General features: G+C 50.9%; 1 protein-coding gene across 2 annotated transcripts in view; it reads right to left on the bottom strand.

Moving 5' to 3' along the window:
* COL4A1 (collagen type IV alpha 1 chain) overlaps positions 1–19079 on the bottom strand; it is a 132839-nt gene that overhangs the window by 34633 nt on the left and 79127 nt on the right. For both annotated transcript variants that reach the window (XM_086330560.1, XM_086330561.1), the window contains exons 3-22: positions 17310–17399; positions 17172–17216; positions 16065–16109; positions 15896–15958; positions 15348–15401; positions 15185–15211; positions 13837–13920; positions 13689–13751; positions 12322–12357; positions 11739–11780; positions 10457–10543; positions 9958–9984; positions 9742–9792; positions 8846–8890; positions 8708–8761; positions 7084–7125; positions 6097–6181; positions 5924–5959; positions 3880–4044; positions 1346–1441 (exon numbers count right to left, since the gene is read on the bottom strand). In XM_086330560.1, the coding sequence (XP_086186686.1) occupies positions 1346–1441; positions 3880–4044; positions 5924–5959; positions 6097–6181; positions 7084–7125; positions 8708–8761; positions 8846–8890; positions 9742–9792; positions 9958–9984; positions 10457–10543; positions 11739–11780; positions 12322–12357; positions 13689–13751; positions 13837–13920; positions 15185–15211; positions 15348–15401; positions 15896–15958; positions 16065–16109; positions 17172–17216; positions 17310–17399 (1237 nt within the window). The remainder of the gene's footprint in view (positions 1–1345; positions 1442–3879; positions 4045–5923; positions 5960–6096; positions 6182–7083; positions 7126–8707; positions 8762–8845; positions 8891–9741; positions 9793–9957; positions 9985–10456; positions 10544–11738; positions 11781–12321; positions 12358–13688; positions 13752–13836; positions 13921–15184; positions 15212–15347; positions 15402–15895; positions 15959–16064; positions 16110–17171; positions 17217–17309; positions 17400–19079) is intronic.

The following is a 19079-nucleotide window of genomic DNA, read 5'->3' on the forward strand; positions in this document are numbered from 1 at the left end:
CAGGACACACGGAGCATTATGCGGAACAAGGGAGCAGAAAGCCCTGCAGCACAGTGGCAGCGCAGGAGAGGCACCGTCCACCCAGCGCCCGCCCCGGACGCATCCAGCTGCCAGGGGCTGTGGGTCCCTGACACGGGGCCTGCCCTCTGCCCTCAGCACGGTCACAGGTGACCATGGGGACCCTTCTAAGGAGCCCCATTCTTCTGTCCTGCAGAGGGACAGGCCCTGCCTCAATCCACCGTGATCCAGAACTCCATTCTGCTCATCAGCCTGAGATGACACAATTGCATCCTTCTGTCTCTTAACTCTGAAACTCCCCATCATCTTTCTCTTTGATTTAGCGTTTCTTAGGCAACTGCCCCTCTAACTCCGGGACTTTGAACCTGTGTTCCAGGCTGACAGATGACACAGGGGAGTAAAAACAAAATCAAGAGCTGACCTGACACGGAAGAGGGACGATGAGAGGAACCCCAGAGCCGGAAGACGGGAGGACATGCATTTTTTTGGAAATGTGAATCTCTTGCCTCTTGATCTTCAAACTACGCTAAGGCCTTTGGGATGTCTTGGTGCCTTTGTCCTAAACCTCGACTGTATCTAGGGTTCTGCAATGTACATGGTTGTCAAAGTGCTGAGACGTTTTCCAGGCATTTGCATGTTAAACTTCTGAAGAGTGCAGATTCTCTGCAATCTAAAGCCAGACGTGGGGCCCAGAGGGATCAGTCCTGTGGGGGCCACGCTGTCTCTGTTCTGGGCATTAAGAGCCATACTGTATAAATACCAGAGCATCCTTGGTTTAGTCCATGCTAAGGCAGGCCTGTCTGTACAGAGATGAGCCATGTTCCCAAGATTGTGAGGGGATTATGCTGGGTCCTGGGCTGGCATTACAGACCCTTGAGAAGGTTAAGATAAAACAGAGCCCCGGGTAGAGTCGGCAGACCCACCATCTCAGAGCTGCTCACATCGATTAAGGGAACTGAGACAGGGGTGTGAACATCCTGTGTGCACACTTGTGATTGGGCTGACGGCTGGAAAGATGTGCATTCCTGGAGAATGGAGTCTCGGACTTTGAACCAGAGGACCGCACGGAGATATCAATCTGGGAATTTAATCTGCTGACCACAGGGAGGGACTCTGACTTCAAGGCCCCCATTGCCTCCCCGGTGATAACTGTCTCTCCAGCACCCAGTAATCTCAGCAGGGCCATCGGGAGGCGTCTCAAGGAAGGGACTTTGAAGACAGCTTCAAATGAAGAATGTACCCACATCCGCCCAAAGCTGGTACGTATGAAGGAATGTATCACACGCCCAAGCACAGTCACCCTTTCTTGAACAATTAAACCTCTTACCTTTTTCTCCAACTTCGCCCGTCAACCCCGGCTGCCCTGGAATTCCGGGAGGACCCTGGTCCCCTGGCGGCCCAGGCTGGCATTCCACGATTCCATCTGAAATGGATTTTTAACAGTTACAGGATCACGCCCACCAAGCTGAAGCCAGGTGTTCTCACCGGCTCTTAATTCAGTCTCTGTTACAAAATGACCCTGTGTTCAGGCTTTCTGACAAGTACTAGGAATCCAGCTGTGATCTGGACAAAATACAGTCCCAGTACGTTAACTTGTAAAGCGCAACCAGCACACAGAGCGTCCGTCCGCTCCCCGTCACAAAGCCGTCACAGCTAAAGTTTCTACTTTATGATTCTAACACGTATTTCAGCTCTTGAGCCCCGTCCTGAACCTTATTTCATATTATCTTGCAAAGTACACACCATCATCCTTACGACAAAGTACACCCCATGATCCTTACAGATTCAGAAACTGAGGCTCAAAGAGTGACGGGCTGTCCATATCCTACATCTGTGAGGTCAACAGAGACCTGAGAAACTTTATGCCTTTTTTTCCTGCTGAGAAGACTCACAGCAAAGTGCTCATTATTTCAGAGGTGCGGGCTGCACGTGGGAAAACACCCCTAATTGTTCTGATTCAACCCTGAGCGTCACTGACGTGAAGAAGCATGAACATGAACTGCAGTGACACACACGCCGTCTGTTGTGGTTCCAAAAAACAGCATCGCTTCTGGACACACACAGTGATAGAGTTAGCACCTCCTTCTCCGGTATCTTAGAAGGAAAAGGACAGAGCGAGTGATTCAACTCGGGCTGCACCGGTCACCCGTCACGACTGTAGCCCAGCAATCCACGGCTGCAGCTCCTGCGTCCGCAGCCCACACACCAGCCCCATCTGTGCAAAACTCTCATTTATGCAATCACCACTTCACACACTGTGATGGGCACCACCTGATCTGCACAGCCTGCAAAGGAAACTGGGAAACCGAGAGGGTAAACGTCACAAGGCATTCAACTCCCACGCCCCGCACAATCCACGGCGGGGAGAAGTTCACGTCTTTCCACGGGAGCTGTTCACATTTCAAAACCGGCAGAATACTAAGAGAAGGCTCGAGACTTCCCCACGGCTGGCTTCTCACCAGCCTCTTTGCCGATCACTCGATTTAAAACTATACCCCACGGCCCGCCTGCCCACACCCCGACCTCTGTTCCCCTCCTGCCTTCGTTTCCTCCTGAATCTGTAGCCCCAGCTGCTACCCCATCAGCTACTGATTTACTTGGTCTCTGCCTCACGGTGCACGGCCCAGGAGGTCAGGACTGTTTCGTGGGCTCTGTCCCAGGTCTCAGGGTGGCGCCTGGCATCGTAGGCACGCCGATGTTTGTTGAACGAGTAAGTGACCAAGGGATGAGTGAATGAGCACCCAAAGGCCCTTCTGATGCCCACAAGCTTCTCTCAGAAATGCAGAGAAACGTGCCTTTGTGCTGCATGCCTCTAGGACTTCGCTATTTGATCTTCATTCTCCATGTTTCTCATCAGAAGGGATGGGAGTCCCCGGGAAGTCACAGTGGATGCACTCATGACCCGTTAACGAGGAAAAGCACACCACTGGGTTCTGGGTTCCGAGTTCCCAGTGAGGGTGCCCATCTGGAGGCACTCATGCCGTCTACGGCATATCTGGCCTCCTTATGGAGCTTCACCCACGAGAAGTCCTTCCGTGAAGCTGGGTCTGCCCTCCGGGAGTCAACCATGGGCACCTCCGGGAGCCCCTTCCAGCAGCCTAAGGAGCCACGCTGCAGTCGCTCTGCTGTGCACAGGCTGGATGGAGTCAGCTCAGCCCCCTGCGCCATTAGCTCAAGTCCCCTGGAAGGTTCTGACACTCTGCACAGGCTGGAGTGTAGACTCAGCCCCCTGGGCCGTTAGCTCAAGTCCCCTGAAAGGTCCTGACACTCCCCACAAGCTGGAGTGTAGACCCAGCCCCCTGGGCCGTTAGCTCAAGTCCCCTCAAAGGTTCTGATACTCTGCACTGGGGCTACTTTGGAGCCACAGAACCCCCTTCACTGAGTCAACAGGTTCATGCTCTGTGCTCAGCTTTGATGGTGGACAGATGAGAAAAACCCAGGTAAACTACCGTTCGGATTTGAAGCCACTTACTATGTTACCACACAGACAGAGCAGCCCCTTCTCCGTGTGCGCATGTGTGTGTGTGCGTGTGTGCACGTGTGCGTGCATGCGTGTGTGTGTGCATGTGTGTTTGTGTGTGCGCCCACGCACACGTGTCTGTGTCAGTACCAGCTTGCTTCCCACCTTCAGATGCAGGTTAAGCCGGCTCTTGTTCCCCTAACCCAGCTTCATTAGTTCATGTGCAGCATCCCTGCTGCGGTGACTAACTTGGCAAAGACACCCACGTGAGATGCAGATAATCCGTAAGTCACTGGACACCCAGCCTCTGGCTCGGCACGTGAACTCGGGCACCCCACCCCCAGCCCCGCTGAGCCCTGCCTGCACCCGTCCTGGACGGGACACGCCCACAAGGTACTCACTTGTGTGGCCCGGCTGCCCAGGGGGCCCGGGGGGGCCAGGGGGGCCGGGAAGCCCGTCCCTTCCACTGGGTCCTGGCAGCGACACGCCCGGCAAGCCCGGTTCACCCTTCTCTCCTCTGTCGCCAGGGAAGCCGGGGGCACCAATCAGCCCCGGAGTAGGGAAGCCTGGAAGCAGAAGAGACCCTCACAGTACAAGACAACACCAAGTCTCACGATAGAATCATTGGTTCCCTTCGCTCTGTTCCTGGGAAAACGACCAGCAGACCACCGCTGAAGGCGGGCTGCTCAAACAGTGAGAACGGCACCAGCTGTCGCAGGTAAATGCAGCTGGGCCGGGGCTCCCTGCGAAGTCCCTGTGAGGGGCTCACTGTGCCCACTCTCAGATCTGTGCGTCCCCTCAGCACAGCGGCCCCAGAAGGCCAGACAGAGGACGCTCCATGTCTGCTCAGAGAGAAGAGGCACAGAAACGCAGCTCAGCAGAACAGACGTGGACAGCACGCAGAGCGGGTGGGAACTGGGCCAGAACCAGCTGAAAAGGAGTCAGGACGGGGAGGCGACCCTGGGGAAGAGCGCGATGCCACGGCGGTGGGCGGAGCGAGCGCGGGCAGGCGAGTTCGGCCCCCCTGAGTTTTGTGGGGGCAAGATCGCAGGGGCCTGTGACAGCCCACAGGGGTCTGGATGAAGCGCTCGGGACCCAGTGGTCCAGGCGGCCACGGGGGAAGCGACTGCTGCTCCAGAGAGTGGACAGCCAGCCTCCGAGAGGGCCCGCAGCAGGAGGGTGGACAGGGAGGTGACCCTGAAGAGCTGGCCCAGGCAACAGCAGAGCGGAGCGGGGAAGAGCTCCCAGGAAGGACGGCTGGACCCGGACCCCAGCTGTGAACCTGAGCCCCGGTGATCCGCACGAGGCAGGGAGGCTGGCAGGGAGGCGAGGGCCTCCACGGTCAGCAGAGGGCGGGCGGGGCGGCCTGAAAGCAGACAAGGACGGGGCAGCTTCAAAGACGGGTTCTAAAAACCACAGCTTAAGATGCTAATGGGGTCAGATAAGAGGTCTGAGAAAGCAGATTTGGCAAGGGAGACCGGAAGTGACCTATTCACTAGAGCACCCGGGAGGTCCAGCGAGCTTCAGACCATGGAGAAGACGGGGGTGGGAGAGATGGACAAGGATGATTTTAAGGGCAGATGCCCAAACTTTAGCAGCAAAAAGGTATGCAGGGCGCTGAAAGCCAGCCTTGAGCCACTGCTGATGGTGGGGGCGTCAGGGGGGCTGGTGGTGGTATCTGTTCCCATAAAACTAAAGGAAGGGGCTCTGGGAGAACTTTCAACCTAAGAACTGTCAGGAAGGGAAAAATAAAATAACAAAGAACAATAAGAATTAAAAATAAAGAACAAACAAAACCAAAGCCTCGGTAAGACTGAGAGCTCTCCGTGCGGGATCAGTCCTGGGGCACGTGAGGGCTCCGAGCTGAGCATTTATTACCTCTGCGCTGTTCATGCACGCAGTGCACACAGCAGGCATCCGTGCTACGGAGAAGTGCAGCCCCCAGCCTCCCGATGACTCGGCCCGTTAGAAATGCAAAACTAGCACAAAACAGGCACAGACTTAGCACAAGCTCAGTGACGCAGGAATCTCCCAAGCAGCAAGATTAAGGTTGATTAGATTAGTTAGAAGAGGTTTCAGCCTTGAGTCCTGTCTCAAGCCGAGGCATTCCAGACAGATAGCAAGGGACAGCAAGGATGCTTGGGGCGGGTGGGGGGGTGGTCTTCAGAAAGGCGACCATACCCCTGGGAACCATGGAAAGGGAGGCTGTTGAGTCACAGCCAGGGAGAGAAGAAATGCATGCGTCTAAGTACCTGCTAACATGCAATTTACAAAGCAAACACTGTCCCAGGAGCACACCTTGTTTTCAGAACTAGAAAAACGTGCAACAAAATTGCTAACCATTTTATGCAAGTACCTAACCAGCACAGAGGATAAACGTGTTCAGAATGGAAACGGCACAGAAAGCGTACAAATACTCTAAAAGATTCCGTTACGGACGCTCACCTGGAGGGCCTGGCTGGCCTGGTATTCCTGGGAAACCTACAGGGGCAGAGAGAGTGGGACAAACTGAGCCTGGTTCACTGGAGGGTTGTGACGAGAATTTCTGTGCTGCGGGTGCCCGTAGTCCCGGGAGCAGGAGGAGGAGGGGGAGGGAGAGAGGCAGGAAAGGACCTCACCTTTGGGACCTGTCTCCCCTTTCGCCCCCGGACCCCCTGGGTACCCGGGCTCTCCTTTCTCTCCCAACGGTCCCGTGCCAATAACCTGAATTACGGAAGAAAAGATCATCACACGGCACAGCAGGGGCTGGGATGTACATTACAGCACAGACAAAGAAACACACAGTTTTTATTATTTCAAGGCATGTGAAAGCAGAGAAGTAACGTGGGAGAGGAGGAGGTGGCGGGGAGGGGGGCGCATGGAAAACAGAACCACTGCTCTCCGTGCAGTGAACTCTGCCAGGCAGTTCTGCTTCCTTTCGTAATACTCTGCTTGGCAGAGGCTCTACCAGTGAAGGCAAGTTAGAAATATATGAATTCTGAGGTTTAGGTATGGAATATCTCAGTGCTCACACAAGCTGCAAGAACAGACTTCTTAAAAGAGTATTATCCCAAAAGTTGCCTAAAATTTCCTCAGGAAATATGTAACAGGAACACTCCATTTTTTTTTCATTGGAAGAGGTCAGAAGTGGGGACCCTTCTTTAAGGCCCTTGGAATATGGGACAGGAAAAAGGCTCTGTGAGCCTCAATAAAAAGGAGGAAGCAGTTCACCCCAATTCTGAGCTGCCGAAATGCGAGGACAGGGTGTCTACCACCCTTCAGACACAGTTCCTCTGGAGCAGTCGATGATCTGTTTCCCTGATTATCTTTTTCCTTACCACACCTTTCATTTAAGTTTCAGAATGTGTTGCGAATATTGTTATCCACATGCAGCTCTTTTCATTTGAGTTGTCAAACATAGGCAGAAAGTGTCCAAATGTGATGAGTAAATACCAAACACCACATGATGCAAAACACAAACTGTCGGCTCAAATCACATGCACCCCCTACGTCAACGTCACTCTAGGGAGGTCGTGGAGCGTGTGGCCAAGGCGACGGGTCAGCCCGTCTCTCTCTCTCCCTCTTTTCAAACCGCCTCACAGACAGCAGGTGCCACTGGTACTCACAGTTCCAGGAAGCCCGGGAGGACCTGCTTCACCTTTCTCTCCCTGAAAGAGAACAACAACTTCACTTGTATTTTTTTAATTATAATGGTTGCCTGGAAACGCAGGCTAACCCACTGGACCACTGGGGAAGTCCTATACAGTCGTTTTTTAAAAAATAATTAACAATAAATGAAATAAAATGATATGAAAGCTTAGGGTGGCTAAATGTATTTTCTTAAAGAAATCATTTTAGTTGAGGATTTCAGGTGTAAGTGTCTAAACCTGCATTGAAAGTCATAATAAAAGGAAACTTGTGTTTTTCCTTTCCCCTTAAGATCCAGCATGACTTGAAAACATCGGGTAGATAAATTCTTATGACTCTGAGGCTTAATTTAACATATATTAGATGAAAAACTCAAGAACTAAATCGTTTTATATGCAATGTTCTTATGTAAGAATTATAATAATACTTTTAAGAGTCCTAAGATATGCACATTATTTCATGAAGGCACATTTTTCACTTACTTTTATTTATTTTTTCATTTTTTTCCTTCTAAGCTAAGGCTTTAAACGTGTTAAACCAGAATTAACATGCTTTGATTTTTCTTATTTGAATACAAGAAAAGATTTTAGATAATCACGGGACTTTAAAAAAACCCTTAGCTAATATATTCTAAACAAATTTACCTTTTATAGCCTATAAGAATTGCCTTTCTCATAAAGTTACAGCCTTAGAGAAAGATTTCTCCCTTTGTCACAGGCTTTGCTAAGCAAACCCTGAGGTCCTCTCCCTACTGTTAGAGATGAGTATTTCCAATCCAGAGATGAATATTTCCAATCCATTTCTTATTTTAATGAAGATTTACATTACCTAGTCTCATGATTCAAAGAGAAAAATAAACCCACACACAAAAATAAGTAAATAAAACCACAGTTTTCTCTGAGTATCAGATTGGCAAGTATTTGTTTAAGTTCAATAACAAACAGATGTCAGATGGAAGGCTGATGAAGCGTTCTTTCTTCTGAGGGCAATTTTATCTCATGTGGCAAAAGCTTCCCCAGAAACGGGTCTAAACATTAACTCCAAAATTATACATTTTAGGAATTTATGGTGGGAAATGACAAGTATTTTTCTGATACTTAAAATCAGAAAAATATGGAAAAGACCCAATACCATGCGGAAAAAGGCACGAGCATCCCAAGTGTTGACATATAACCACACTTACAACACTGGAATATCTCCCCACTATGCCGTCAAGGGAAAAAGTCAGCTAAATCATGCAGTCCCATTTTTTAGAAGCTCACGTATATGTGAACACGTGGGACAGTTATGACTTCTGACCATTTCTGAGTCAATCGTAGGAAAATTACACAAGTTTTCTTTTTCTATATCTTCCTGCATTTACTTTGTTTCATAATTGGGAAAAACTAATCTACTCCAAAAAAAACCCACATTAAAAACTTGAGTGGAACAGTTTATATTTTTTCTTTTAAAAACATATGCACACAAATGAACCACTAAGTCGTGTTTCCTCACACGGGACATAACATAATTTCTCTTCTTTGAGTGCATGGTCCTTTAGGAAAAACTTTTAGGTTGGGCAAAATAAAGGCAAAAAACAAAGAAAGTAGGGTCGCCATTCACCTTTAAACCATCTTGGCCAGGCTGTCCTGGGTACCCTGAGTCGCCTGGAAACCCCTAAAATGGGACAGAAAGCAGCAACAGTTATAAGCGAGTAAGAGCAACGGCTTGCTTTTTAAAAAATCATAGAGAAATACTCACTGGACTCCCTTTTTCTCCTTTTTCACCATCTTTTCCTGGTTTTCCCTGTACAATAAAAATTTAAATATTAGTAGTGCAGAAATAAGAGTGATAGCTCTGCTCTAACACCACGGGTTTGAATCAAATACAAGTTATTACACTGTGTGAATTCTCTGGGTGAGCTGGCCACACTACAGTAATACGTCATGGAAGACACATTAAATCACCATGAGCTGAAAGGGCTACAAAAGACTTTACAGTGTTTAAAAACTGGAGGTCGATGCACTCCGAGTCTCCTATGACCTCACGACCTGGCTGCAGAGCTGATACCAGGGAGGTTTTCCGACTGGCAAGGGGGTGTTTGGTGGCTGATACACCGCTGTGTCACGCTCACAGAGGTTTCCACGCGTCGCTTCAGGAAGAAACTGAACTCTCTCGGCTGTTGGAGGTGGTGGGTCTCCTGTCACTCGGGGCGTGGGAAGCATCGGAGCAGCTGGGCACCCAGATGCTCTGAGCAGGTGGACAGGTGGCTCTTCAGTGAGGGCCCAACCGAGACGGGGGTGATGGAGTGGACGTGCTGTCTTGGCAGGAGAAGGGGCAGTCCTCTGAATAAGCCTCAGCTCCGTCCATGGGATTCTCCAGGCAGGGATACTGGAGCGGGTTGCCATTTCCTCCTCCAGGGGATCTCCTGACTCAGGGATGGAAGCCGTGTCTCCTGTGCTGGCAGGTGGCTTCTCTACCACTGTGTCACCTGGGAGCCCCTCTTCTAACGCCGACTCCCTCCTTACTCCTGCTCCCAGGGCTTCAGAAAGCCCCCTACAGAGCCCTTGGAGTCTGTGCTCCTATGACCCTGTGGTCCTAGCAATGGGGGAGAAATGATCTCACACCAGGAAGGAGAGGGCTCCAGAAGCACTTACACGGGGCCCTGGTTTTCCAGGTTCTCCTTTCTCTCCAAACCCTGGCAGCCCCTTAACAGAAAAAAAAAAGAAAGGGTTAGATTCATTTGTACATTTAAATAAACTACTAAATTAAGTAAATGTTCCAAAGAAGGTGAAATAAGCTTGTAACCTAAAACCAATACATGACTGTCTTTCACACAAAATAATAACGATAAACAAAACTTTGGTGCTTACCGGAAATCCAGGTTCACCTTTTTGACCCTAAAATAAGTTATAAAAGAAAGATGAGTACTGTGCAGTGGCTACACGGAACAGGCACAAGGAAGACACAGCTTCTCCTGTTACAGTAACCAGGAAACTCACACTGGTCTGGAGCATTCACTTCCTGCCATGACTGGGTGATGGACATAAAGACGGCACAGAGAGCTCGCGCGGTCCACGGGACCTGACCCTCCCCCACCCTCAGCTGCACCCCACCCCCCCAGCCGCAGCCCCGGCCGTCCTCACCGTGACCCTCACACGGGAGGTCGGCCTCCAGCCTCTGGCTGCAACCAGAGCAGCCGCCTCTGCTCTCAAGGGGCTCACTTCTCATACAGTGGGGAGTCCACACCCCTGTCTTCCAGGTCAGGGTGAACAGAACTGGAGAAGCTGAACTTTGACCCAATCTGTCTTTACCCTTCAAAACCGTTCAGGATTAGGAAGGCGGCGCTCCCTGGACACGTTCCGCCCCTACCTTCTCGCCTCGCATGGCCGTGTCTCCTTTCGTGATGACTTGCGCCTGTCCTGGCAATCCTGGGGGCCCGCTGACCCCTTGATCACCCTGAGGAGGCAAAAATTAGGGGTTAATTGGGCATAAAAATAATTATACTGGCAGGAGAAAGGCGGAAGGAGGAAACACCAAGAATAGAACTGTTTAAAAAACATGACTGTGTTCTGTAGCAGCCTGGCCTCGCCGCAGCAGAAAATCAAGTTTCCGAAGGAAGACAGCCCACTAAGGATACAGAGCCAGGAGAAGGCTGTCCCGCTCCGCGGTCAGGGCGGCCGCCACCCCGTAACAATGGAACTTGAACGGCTGGAGGACACATGGATGTGTGCACACGTGCACAGACCGTGCATCAAGACAGGCAGCACGTGTAACGCACGGGCTCTCAGAAGCTGGCCTGACACATTTGATGGCGTGGAGGAGAGGGCACGGGCTGCCTCGGAGTGCCCAGAGGGAAAGCTCTCTTCGTGTAAGCCAACGAGGAGAGAAGTGTCAGGGATTCCTTCCTGGAAGCCCCACTGCTGGCAAGCGGGAAGTACCGAAACCTCGGCACCACGCAGCGACTGAGCTCCAAAGACCTCCACTGCGTCTGCCGCAGAATCCCTTTCCTCTGAGGTTTACGAAAAGGCGGGCTGGAAACCTGGGCTGAGAAGAGGAGGCCCACGGTCGCCCACCCCACGTGGCCATCGTCTGCAGCGGCTTGGGAACCGGGTCCTGCCGCAATCCCAGCAGCCAGTGCTCAGAGCGCGTTTCACCGGCCAGGTCCAGGCCAAGTGGCGCAGAGCACCCCCAGAGCATCAGGGACCCAGGGCCGGCCTCTCTCGCCCAGGATGAGGCCTCCCCTTCCGGTCTGTGCCTCCCTGCCTCCAAGGCGCTTTTCCTCCCAACTCGGGTCCAGTGGCCTCATCCTTAAGCGTTCGGTATGGTTGTGCCACGAACGGCCACGACATTTGACCCTTTTAGGATGAAGCCCAGCTCGGGCTTTGTCACTGCCTGAGGACACTGTGACCGACCGCTGTGAACAGAGAGGAGAACAGTGGCCTCGCTAAAGCTGCACCTGTGGGTCAGACCCCACACGGAGTCACCCAGTGCATTCTAGCCGCGGCCTCCAGCAAACACTAACGTATGCGAGAACGTTCAGAGAAGGGTGACTGCGGCCATCAGGGTCCAGGGGGAGCCCCGGAGGCGGAACCCTTATCCTGCTCAGACCTGGGACTGTGGCCAGAAAACGCCCCAGAGAAAGAGCACTCACCTTTTCACCTTTGGGTCCTTGGAAGCTCAAGCCCATCTGCCCCTGTCGATGAAAAGGCAGGCTTCCGTTACCAGCACTGTCCACTTTGCTCAAAACCATCTGACAGATTTGACACGAAATCCAACAAGATGGCACATTTAAAGCAAGAGCTTCATCCCATAAAGACGTAATATTGATACGTTCAAGAAAGCTGTGATCATGCTGCATTCAGTGTCTATTAAAAGCTTTGCTAAAGTATTACTGAAGAAGAATCCCATAGAAACCACTTTTAAAATTCAAGATTTTTAAACTGTGGTTTTAGAAAACTAAGGAAAACATCAATGATTCCATGACTGACAGATGGATAGGAGGAAAGATCAATAGATCAATAATTGACAGATCAATAGATGAGCGGATTAATTGACAGAGAAGTTAGATAGACTGATGGACTGATGGATAGGTGAACAGGCATGTTAAATATAGAGATAGATATAAAACTTATAATTTCCCGAAATACTTTACAGAGACTAAAGAATGAGTTACAGCAACGTCACGACGGCCTCACACTAACGCCAAAGAAAGACAAATGGAAAACAATCTTTACCTTTTCACCTGGAGGGCCAGGAGGGCCTGGAGGGCCCTGGAAGACAGAGCATTTCAATTAAATACGGTTCACAACCCTGGTGTGCTTTTTTGTACCAACGTTATCTTTAGGTGCCATGGTTAGCGCGATACTTTGTTGGATATTACATGTTTTTCCTGTACTACACAACAGTTAACCTTTGAGAGCAACCAGAAATTAGTCCAAGATAATTACTAACAGGGATGAAAATCCCTTATAATCCCAGGGGTTCCCGGTGGAACGCACTGAGCTGAGCGTGTGCTGGGCGATCAGAGAGTGGATGAACCCACCACCAAACCCCAGGACTCTCAGGCGGGCTCAAGTGAGGATGGCATTCTCACATCACCCATTCCTAGTGAACGGGGCACTCCCAAGTAAGCTCTGTTAATATGAACTCTCTTTTGCTCCCAAAATGTGTGAGTAGGAGGAGCTGATGCTGCCCTTCTGTGGAGAATCATCAGCTGTGAAGGAGGCTGATAGCAGAGCAGAGCCTCCAGAAGCTGATCTCTGAGCTCAGCTTCTAGTCGTCACTACAAACACAGCTCAGCTTCTTCACAGCCTGGGCTGTGTCCACAGCCCCCAGGAGAGCAGGTTCCTGGATGTGACTGTGTTCCCACGAGTGAAGGTCCAGGGCGGAGCCTGCTTGTCCGTCTCTGCATCCCCCGCTCACGGGACACGCTGGCATCCTCGCAGCCCCACAAGTAATTCACATGTCGCAGGGGGATGTCTCCGCCTGTGACATGTGACACCTCTTTATAATCCTTTCCCCACGGCTCTGGGGGCATACGGACCACAAACACCAATCAAAAATTCCCTTAATATAGAAGCTCAAACAGATAAGTAACAAGAGTCCACTACACTGCAGTGAACTGCACTCAACACTCGGTAATGACCTCACAGGAAAAGAATCTAAAATGAGGGGATTATGTGTAACTGATTCTCTCTGCTGTATACCTGAAACCAACACAGAATTGTAAGTCAACTATACTCCACTAAACAGAAAGCAACAAATTCTGTCAAGCAATTATCCTTCAATTAAAAAGATAAATAAATTTTAAAAATATATATATAAGTTCATTCTTGAATCCGAATTGAAAGGGTCACCACCGTGTAAAGTTTTTTGGCCCAGCTTTTTCTTTTATCCTGGAGCACAGCCGGTAAACAACGCTGGGAGAGTTTCAGGCGGACAGCAAAGGGACTCAGCCATACATGTACATGGTATGCATTCTCCCCCAAGTTCCCTCCCATCCAGGCTAAAGTGTTCATTCCATTTTATGAGTCTTCACACCTCAACACGGTTGTTCTCTGAATGACAGCCTCAGAGAGAGACTCCCCACCCCCAGACTTACTGGCGGTCCAGTGAATCCTGGGGGGCCGACGGGGCCTTGCAGTCCTGGCAGACCTGGTGAGCCCTGTAATCACCGAGAAAGAGAAGAATTAAGATGCAACCCAGGCGGACACTCGGCTCAAGCTTGGAATCGTCCAGCCAGTACTCACGGGCGCTCCTGGCTGTCCAGGATATCCTCTTTCGCCTTTCAGCAGGGTCCCTGGTATATGGCCCAGAATCTCACCTGGATCTCCCTGGGGGTGGAAGACAAGCACAAACACTGGTGTTCATGGAAAGAGACTGAACGCCCATGGAGTAGGGGGCACGCACCGCTGGTGTGGGACTAGCCCAGGTCTGCGGTTCAGCCTCCACCTACGCTTGGGATAAGCCGACCGGCCGTCTCCTCTGGTCACTCATCTTAACAACCAGCACGAAGACAGAGCACGTGGACCGCTGAATGGAAGGATGTGGGGGCCCCGGGCAGGTGGGGGTCTAGACAGGGGCCCGGTTCTGGTCAAAAGGCTGTGTGCACCCGCCGCTTCCGCAAAGGAAGGGTCATCTTTCAGGACAAGACCCAGCGCAGCCACGTTCAGAAAAGCAGGGGATGCGTTGTAGGTGCCGGCGTGGCCCGGCCCCGGCGCCCAGACTCGGGCATGCGCCAGGCTGAGGCCAACAGGGAGGCCCTTTTTAGACGAGGTGGGCATTTACATCCGCAGGTGTGAAGGACTACGGTAATAAAGCAGATGACATTCCACCCTGGGGGAGGAGAGGCTGGGGGCCACGCACCCCAGCGGTTGAGAAGAAAGACTGACTCCCAGGAAGAAGGGAGACCGCCTCCAAAACCAGACCCACGCCCTTCCCTGGTCTCCAGCCTGCATCCCTGCCCCTCGGACTGTGGACTTGCAACCCTCACAGTCACACACCTCCCCAAAATAAGGAATCTACTTTATCTCAACATATTGTAATTATATATCAAAACATATAGAATTAGATTAATATGCAATATAAATGAGAATAAGTAAATATTGTAGAACAATGCACATGTATTGCGTGTTATACAATATATAAAACATTCTACATTACTATATTTGTATTTTAATTCCCTCTCCCTCCCTCCACCATCCTCATGTGTGTGTGCTGTATACATGTGGTGTACACACATTGCACAAGCGTGCCCTCGCACACCCCACTGGCTATTTCTCTGCCGAGACGGGCTCACAGCACCGCCCGGGGCTCAGGACAAGGAGCTTCAGGGACCCACGTCTGTTACATTTCCCCCTCAAACTAGGCTTCCCATCACCGCTTATTTCCTATGAAGAAACGGACCTGGTGTTGAAGCTTTAGGCTCTAAAATATAATTCTGTGTGCAGGACTTCAGTGCTCTTTTAATGGAGCAGAGTTTAGGCAAACAGCTTAACAGGCAACCGGTCAACCAAAGTAATTTAAAGTAAGTTTACCTCTCATGGCATCTGTTTTACACAGACGCCTGGAATGAATCCAGGAAGTAAAACAACGTACCTTCATTCCCGGTAACCCTGGTGGTCCCTAGAAAAGAAAACGTTGGCCTTAGTTTTGTTTTCCTCCAAAGAACATTAAGGTACGGGTGGGGGGAAGGAAAGGGAAAGGAGTTCAATGAGGAGAGAGGAATGATCACACCCTCATCAAACAACCCAAGACTCACGGGATTTCCGGCGAATCCAGGCAAACCGGGAGGCCCCACAGGCCCTCTCTCACCCTGGGGACAGAGAAAGTCACTCTCGAGGGCCGCCAGGGCGACAGGACCTCATCCCAGAGGCCCCATCACTTTCCCCGTCCTGCCCTCCAGGGACGCTGCGTTTGCTGGTAAAAGCCATTGTCTAAAAATTGCTATGAGCTGCATTGCTCACTGCTGCCTCATGTTGGAAGAAATATATTTGAGAATGCACTTAACAGGGACAAGACTTAACACTAGCATTTTCTTATTTGCTTCGGTAATAGACTAGAAGTGAGAGATTTCGTGCTGAAAGTAACTTTAGAATAAAAGTCTACAAAATAGAAAGGCTTAATGATGTCTTTCCTGAACATGGGAAACATGGGAAAACTGTTTCCTTACCAAAGAAAGATGTAACACAAGTCACTTCCCAACTGTGGCAACTAAACCTGTGTTCACAGGACAACTCTGCCCAACTGCTCCACGTGCAAAGTTAGATAAACATGCGCCCAGCAGGGAGGACCCCGCTCTAACTTTACCTTTGTCCCGTTGCATCCTGGAATACCTGGGGGACCCGGAGGACCATCCTGGCCAGGAATACCCTGCAATTAACAAAATGAACAAGTAAACAAGTTAGAAAATCATCAATGCTACTGTAACACACATCAAACATCTCATAAAGGAACTAGAAGCCTTTTATATACATACAGGAAGTCCTGGGTTTCCAGGGTAACCAGGCACTCCTGAGGGTCCCTGTAGGGATGGAAATGAAAAGGTTTTCACTGGGTGCGGGAGAACCCCATTTTCTCCCACCGCACCCTCCTGGATAAGGATGTCAGACTCTCACTGCTGGCATTTGGAACATCGACCCCGAGCAGACAGAGGCGACAGAGGACCCGGCCCAGGGGTGGGCTGGAGATGACCTGGAGTTTCAGTAGCAACTCTTCATCATCAAACCCTGGTGATTAATTACTTCTAAAATCAAGGCTGCACACCCACAAGATAACTCTGCCCTCGTTTCATCCTTTGTAATTTCTAGGAGATGAGAGATAGATGTACAGACAGAGAGATGGGTGGATGGATAGATAGGCAGATAGAGAGAGAGAATTTACAGTAAAATCTCAGACAGTTGGGAAGAAGAGGGTAGGCATAAATGAGTTCCCTGAGGGAAGAAAGTGAGAGCTCTTCCTGGCTGAAATCCAGATCTTCACTGCAGACAGTTACAATGCTATCTGTTATCTTTCTGCCCCAAGGAGGATCCAGCAAGGCTTGGCACACTTCCCTTCCGAGAAGTAACAATAACACAATTAAAACGTTTACATTTTACAGCCTCTTCTATTTTTCAAAGGTTTTTTCAAAGAGCTCCCTGCTTGCACATCCCAGGAGCAGGCACAGCAAAGACAGCAGAGCGTGAAGAAGGAAGACGGAGCGTGGATCCGAACACATCACCACTTTTCACACTGACCGAAGGCGTCTTTGATGAAGACCTGGAGACGCGTCATCCCCCCCCCCCCAGTGAAATTCGCCCACGGGAACCCCTGAGGAAGGAGCCACGGGAGAAGCCGGTGTCGAAAGGACAGGAAATGAGCCCGTCGAGGGGCAGGCCTGGAGGAGGGGGACGCGGCACCCAGGGCAACCGCTGTCCGCGCTGAGGACAGAGGTGGATGAAGGGGCCCAGAGAAGGGGGAGGGGGATGAGAGAGACGCCCCCGGACGGTCTGGAGGCGGTGGGTGGGGGTCCGGAGCCCTCCCCCTGGAAGCATCGCTGTGTCAGAGCCACCCACAGGCGTTACGGACGCCACGGCCCTGTACTCACTCTCGTGCCTTTAGTGCCTGGCAGTCCGGGCTCGCCGGTGTCACCCTGGAAGAACAGACAGGACACGATGACCCACAACGATGGCAGACCACCTCAGGCCCAGCCCCTGGCCCCCGCGCCCCTGAGGGCCAAGCTCACCTTCTGTCCCGGTGGTCCCTGTGGCCCCTCGGGTCCTTGCATTCCGGGAAACCCGATGACCCCTTGTAACCCCGGGAGGCCTCTTTCTCCCTGCGGAGGAGGAGGGAGCCATTAGACGGAGGGTGGGTCGGAGGGAGTGGAGGAAAGAGCAGAAATGGGCCCCGGTCAGCATCACCCCGCATCCCGCCTGCCAGAGCGTCCGAGAAAAGATGCTGCCTGCTGCGACCCAAGTCGGACACGTCTCTGCGTCTTTAAGCTCCTTTGAGGGCAGGGATATCCACAGATGATCCCTGGCCCAGTGCTATCTATATTCTATACTCCAGATGCTAAATAACTTGTTGGGCAAATAAAACAACGGAGAGTTGGGGTTTTTCCCCCACTAAATTGTTTAGGATAGTTGGGGTTTTCTTGTTTATAACCTCCTTTGATGAGTGATGCTGTGTTGACAGACACGGCACTGAGCTTCTGAGAGCAAGCTCCGTCGAGGCTTCCCTTCGAGGCATGCAGAGGCAAAGCTCACGGTCGGCGTCTCAACGTCAGATGCTGAGACCCCCCTCTGCCATCAGCAGTCTGATGACGGGCCTCCCCGAGCCTCTCTTCAAATTGGCTTTGTGCAAAGGCAGAATCAAGGTTGAATTACGGTCTCTGCCCAAGTGGAGCAAAAAGAAATTCAACCTATTTTTTAAAATAATGGGTATTATTTGGGGTCCTCACATGCGGCTGCGATTCAGAAAGACTGGGATGTTGGGCCTTGAGGCGGCCCTTGAAAGAAGAAAACAAAATTAATACATGAAGAGATGGAAGAAGGTAATTCAGGCTGGACGAAACTAACGAGGAGAAACACAAGTGGGACAAGAATGTGGAGAAATGAGGTACTACCCTTTGATCCTGGAAATGTGGTTTCCTGTACAGACATCAACAGCACAGTGGCCTAATTAAGGATATTTACAGAAGACAGCCACACTCAGACTGTCCACGGGAAATAGCCCAAATAGGCACAAGAATCCAAGAAAACCTATTTTCTTCACAGTATATGGGCTTTTTGCACCCAGGCGGCGCAGTGGTAAAGAATCTATTTCCCAAAGCAGGAGACACGAGCTCGATCCCTGGGTCGGGAAGATCCCCTGGAGAAGGGAAAGGCTACCCACTCCAGTATTCTTGCCTGGAGAATCTCATGGACAGAGGAGCCTGGCGGGCTACAGTCCATGGGTTCACAGAGTCAGACATGACAGCGATCGAGCATGCATATGGACTTCAATGCAACCTCATGATCAAATTGAGTAAGCATCTTTAGCCAATTTTTAAAAATGGAAGGCATGTCAGAGATTATAGCCAGGATTCCTTACTTCCTCCATAGTCAGGTTAGCTCAAAGGGAAAAAATAAACTGACAAGCTAACAAACATTTGTGCACGTGCTCAGTCGCTGCAGTCGAGTCCGACTCTCTGTGACCCCGTGGACTGCAGCCCGCCAGGCTCCTCTGTCCATGGGATTCTCCAGGCAAGACCACGCGAGTGGGTGGCCACGCCCTCCTCCAGGGGGTCTTTGCAACCCAGAGATGAGCCCGCATCACTTACACTTCCCGCATCAGCAGAAGAGCTCTTTACTACTAGTGCCACCGGGGGAGCCACCTGGGGGTAAACGAACATTTGCCCTCCCCAGAGCACATTACCAAGAGCTCCTTGAAGATTTTAACCTTGCATAAATGAAAGAACACAGAACAAAGACTCCCAAAGTCATCCTCCTCTCCAAACCGCCTAGAACCTGCAGAC

The sequence above is a fragment of the Bos grunniens genome, chromosome 12 (assembly GCF_055505025.1).
Source record: "Bos grunniens cultivar Pamir isolate PY7600 chromosome 12, Bosgru_T2T1.0, whole genome shotgun sequence".
Classification (NCBI taxonomy): Eukaryota; Metazoa; Chordata; class Mammalia; order Artiodactyla; family Bovidae; genus Bos; species Bos grunniens.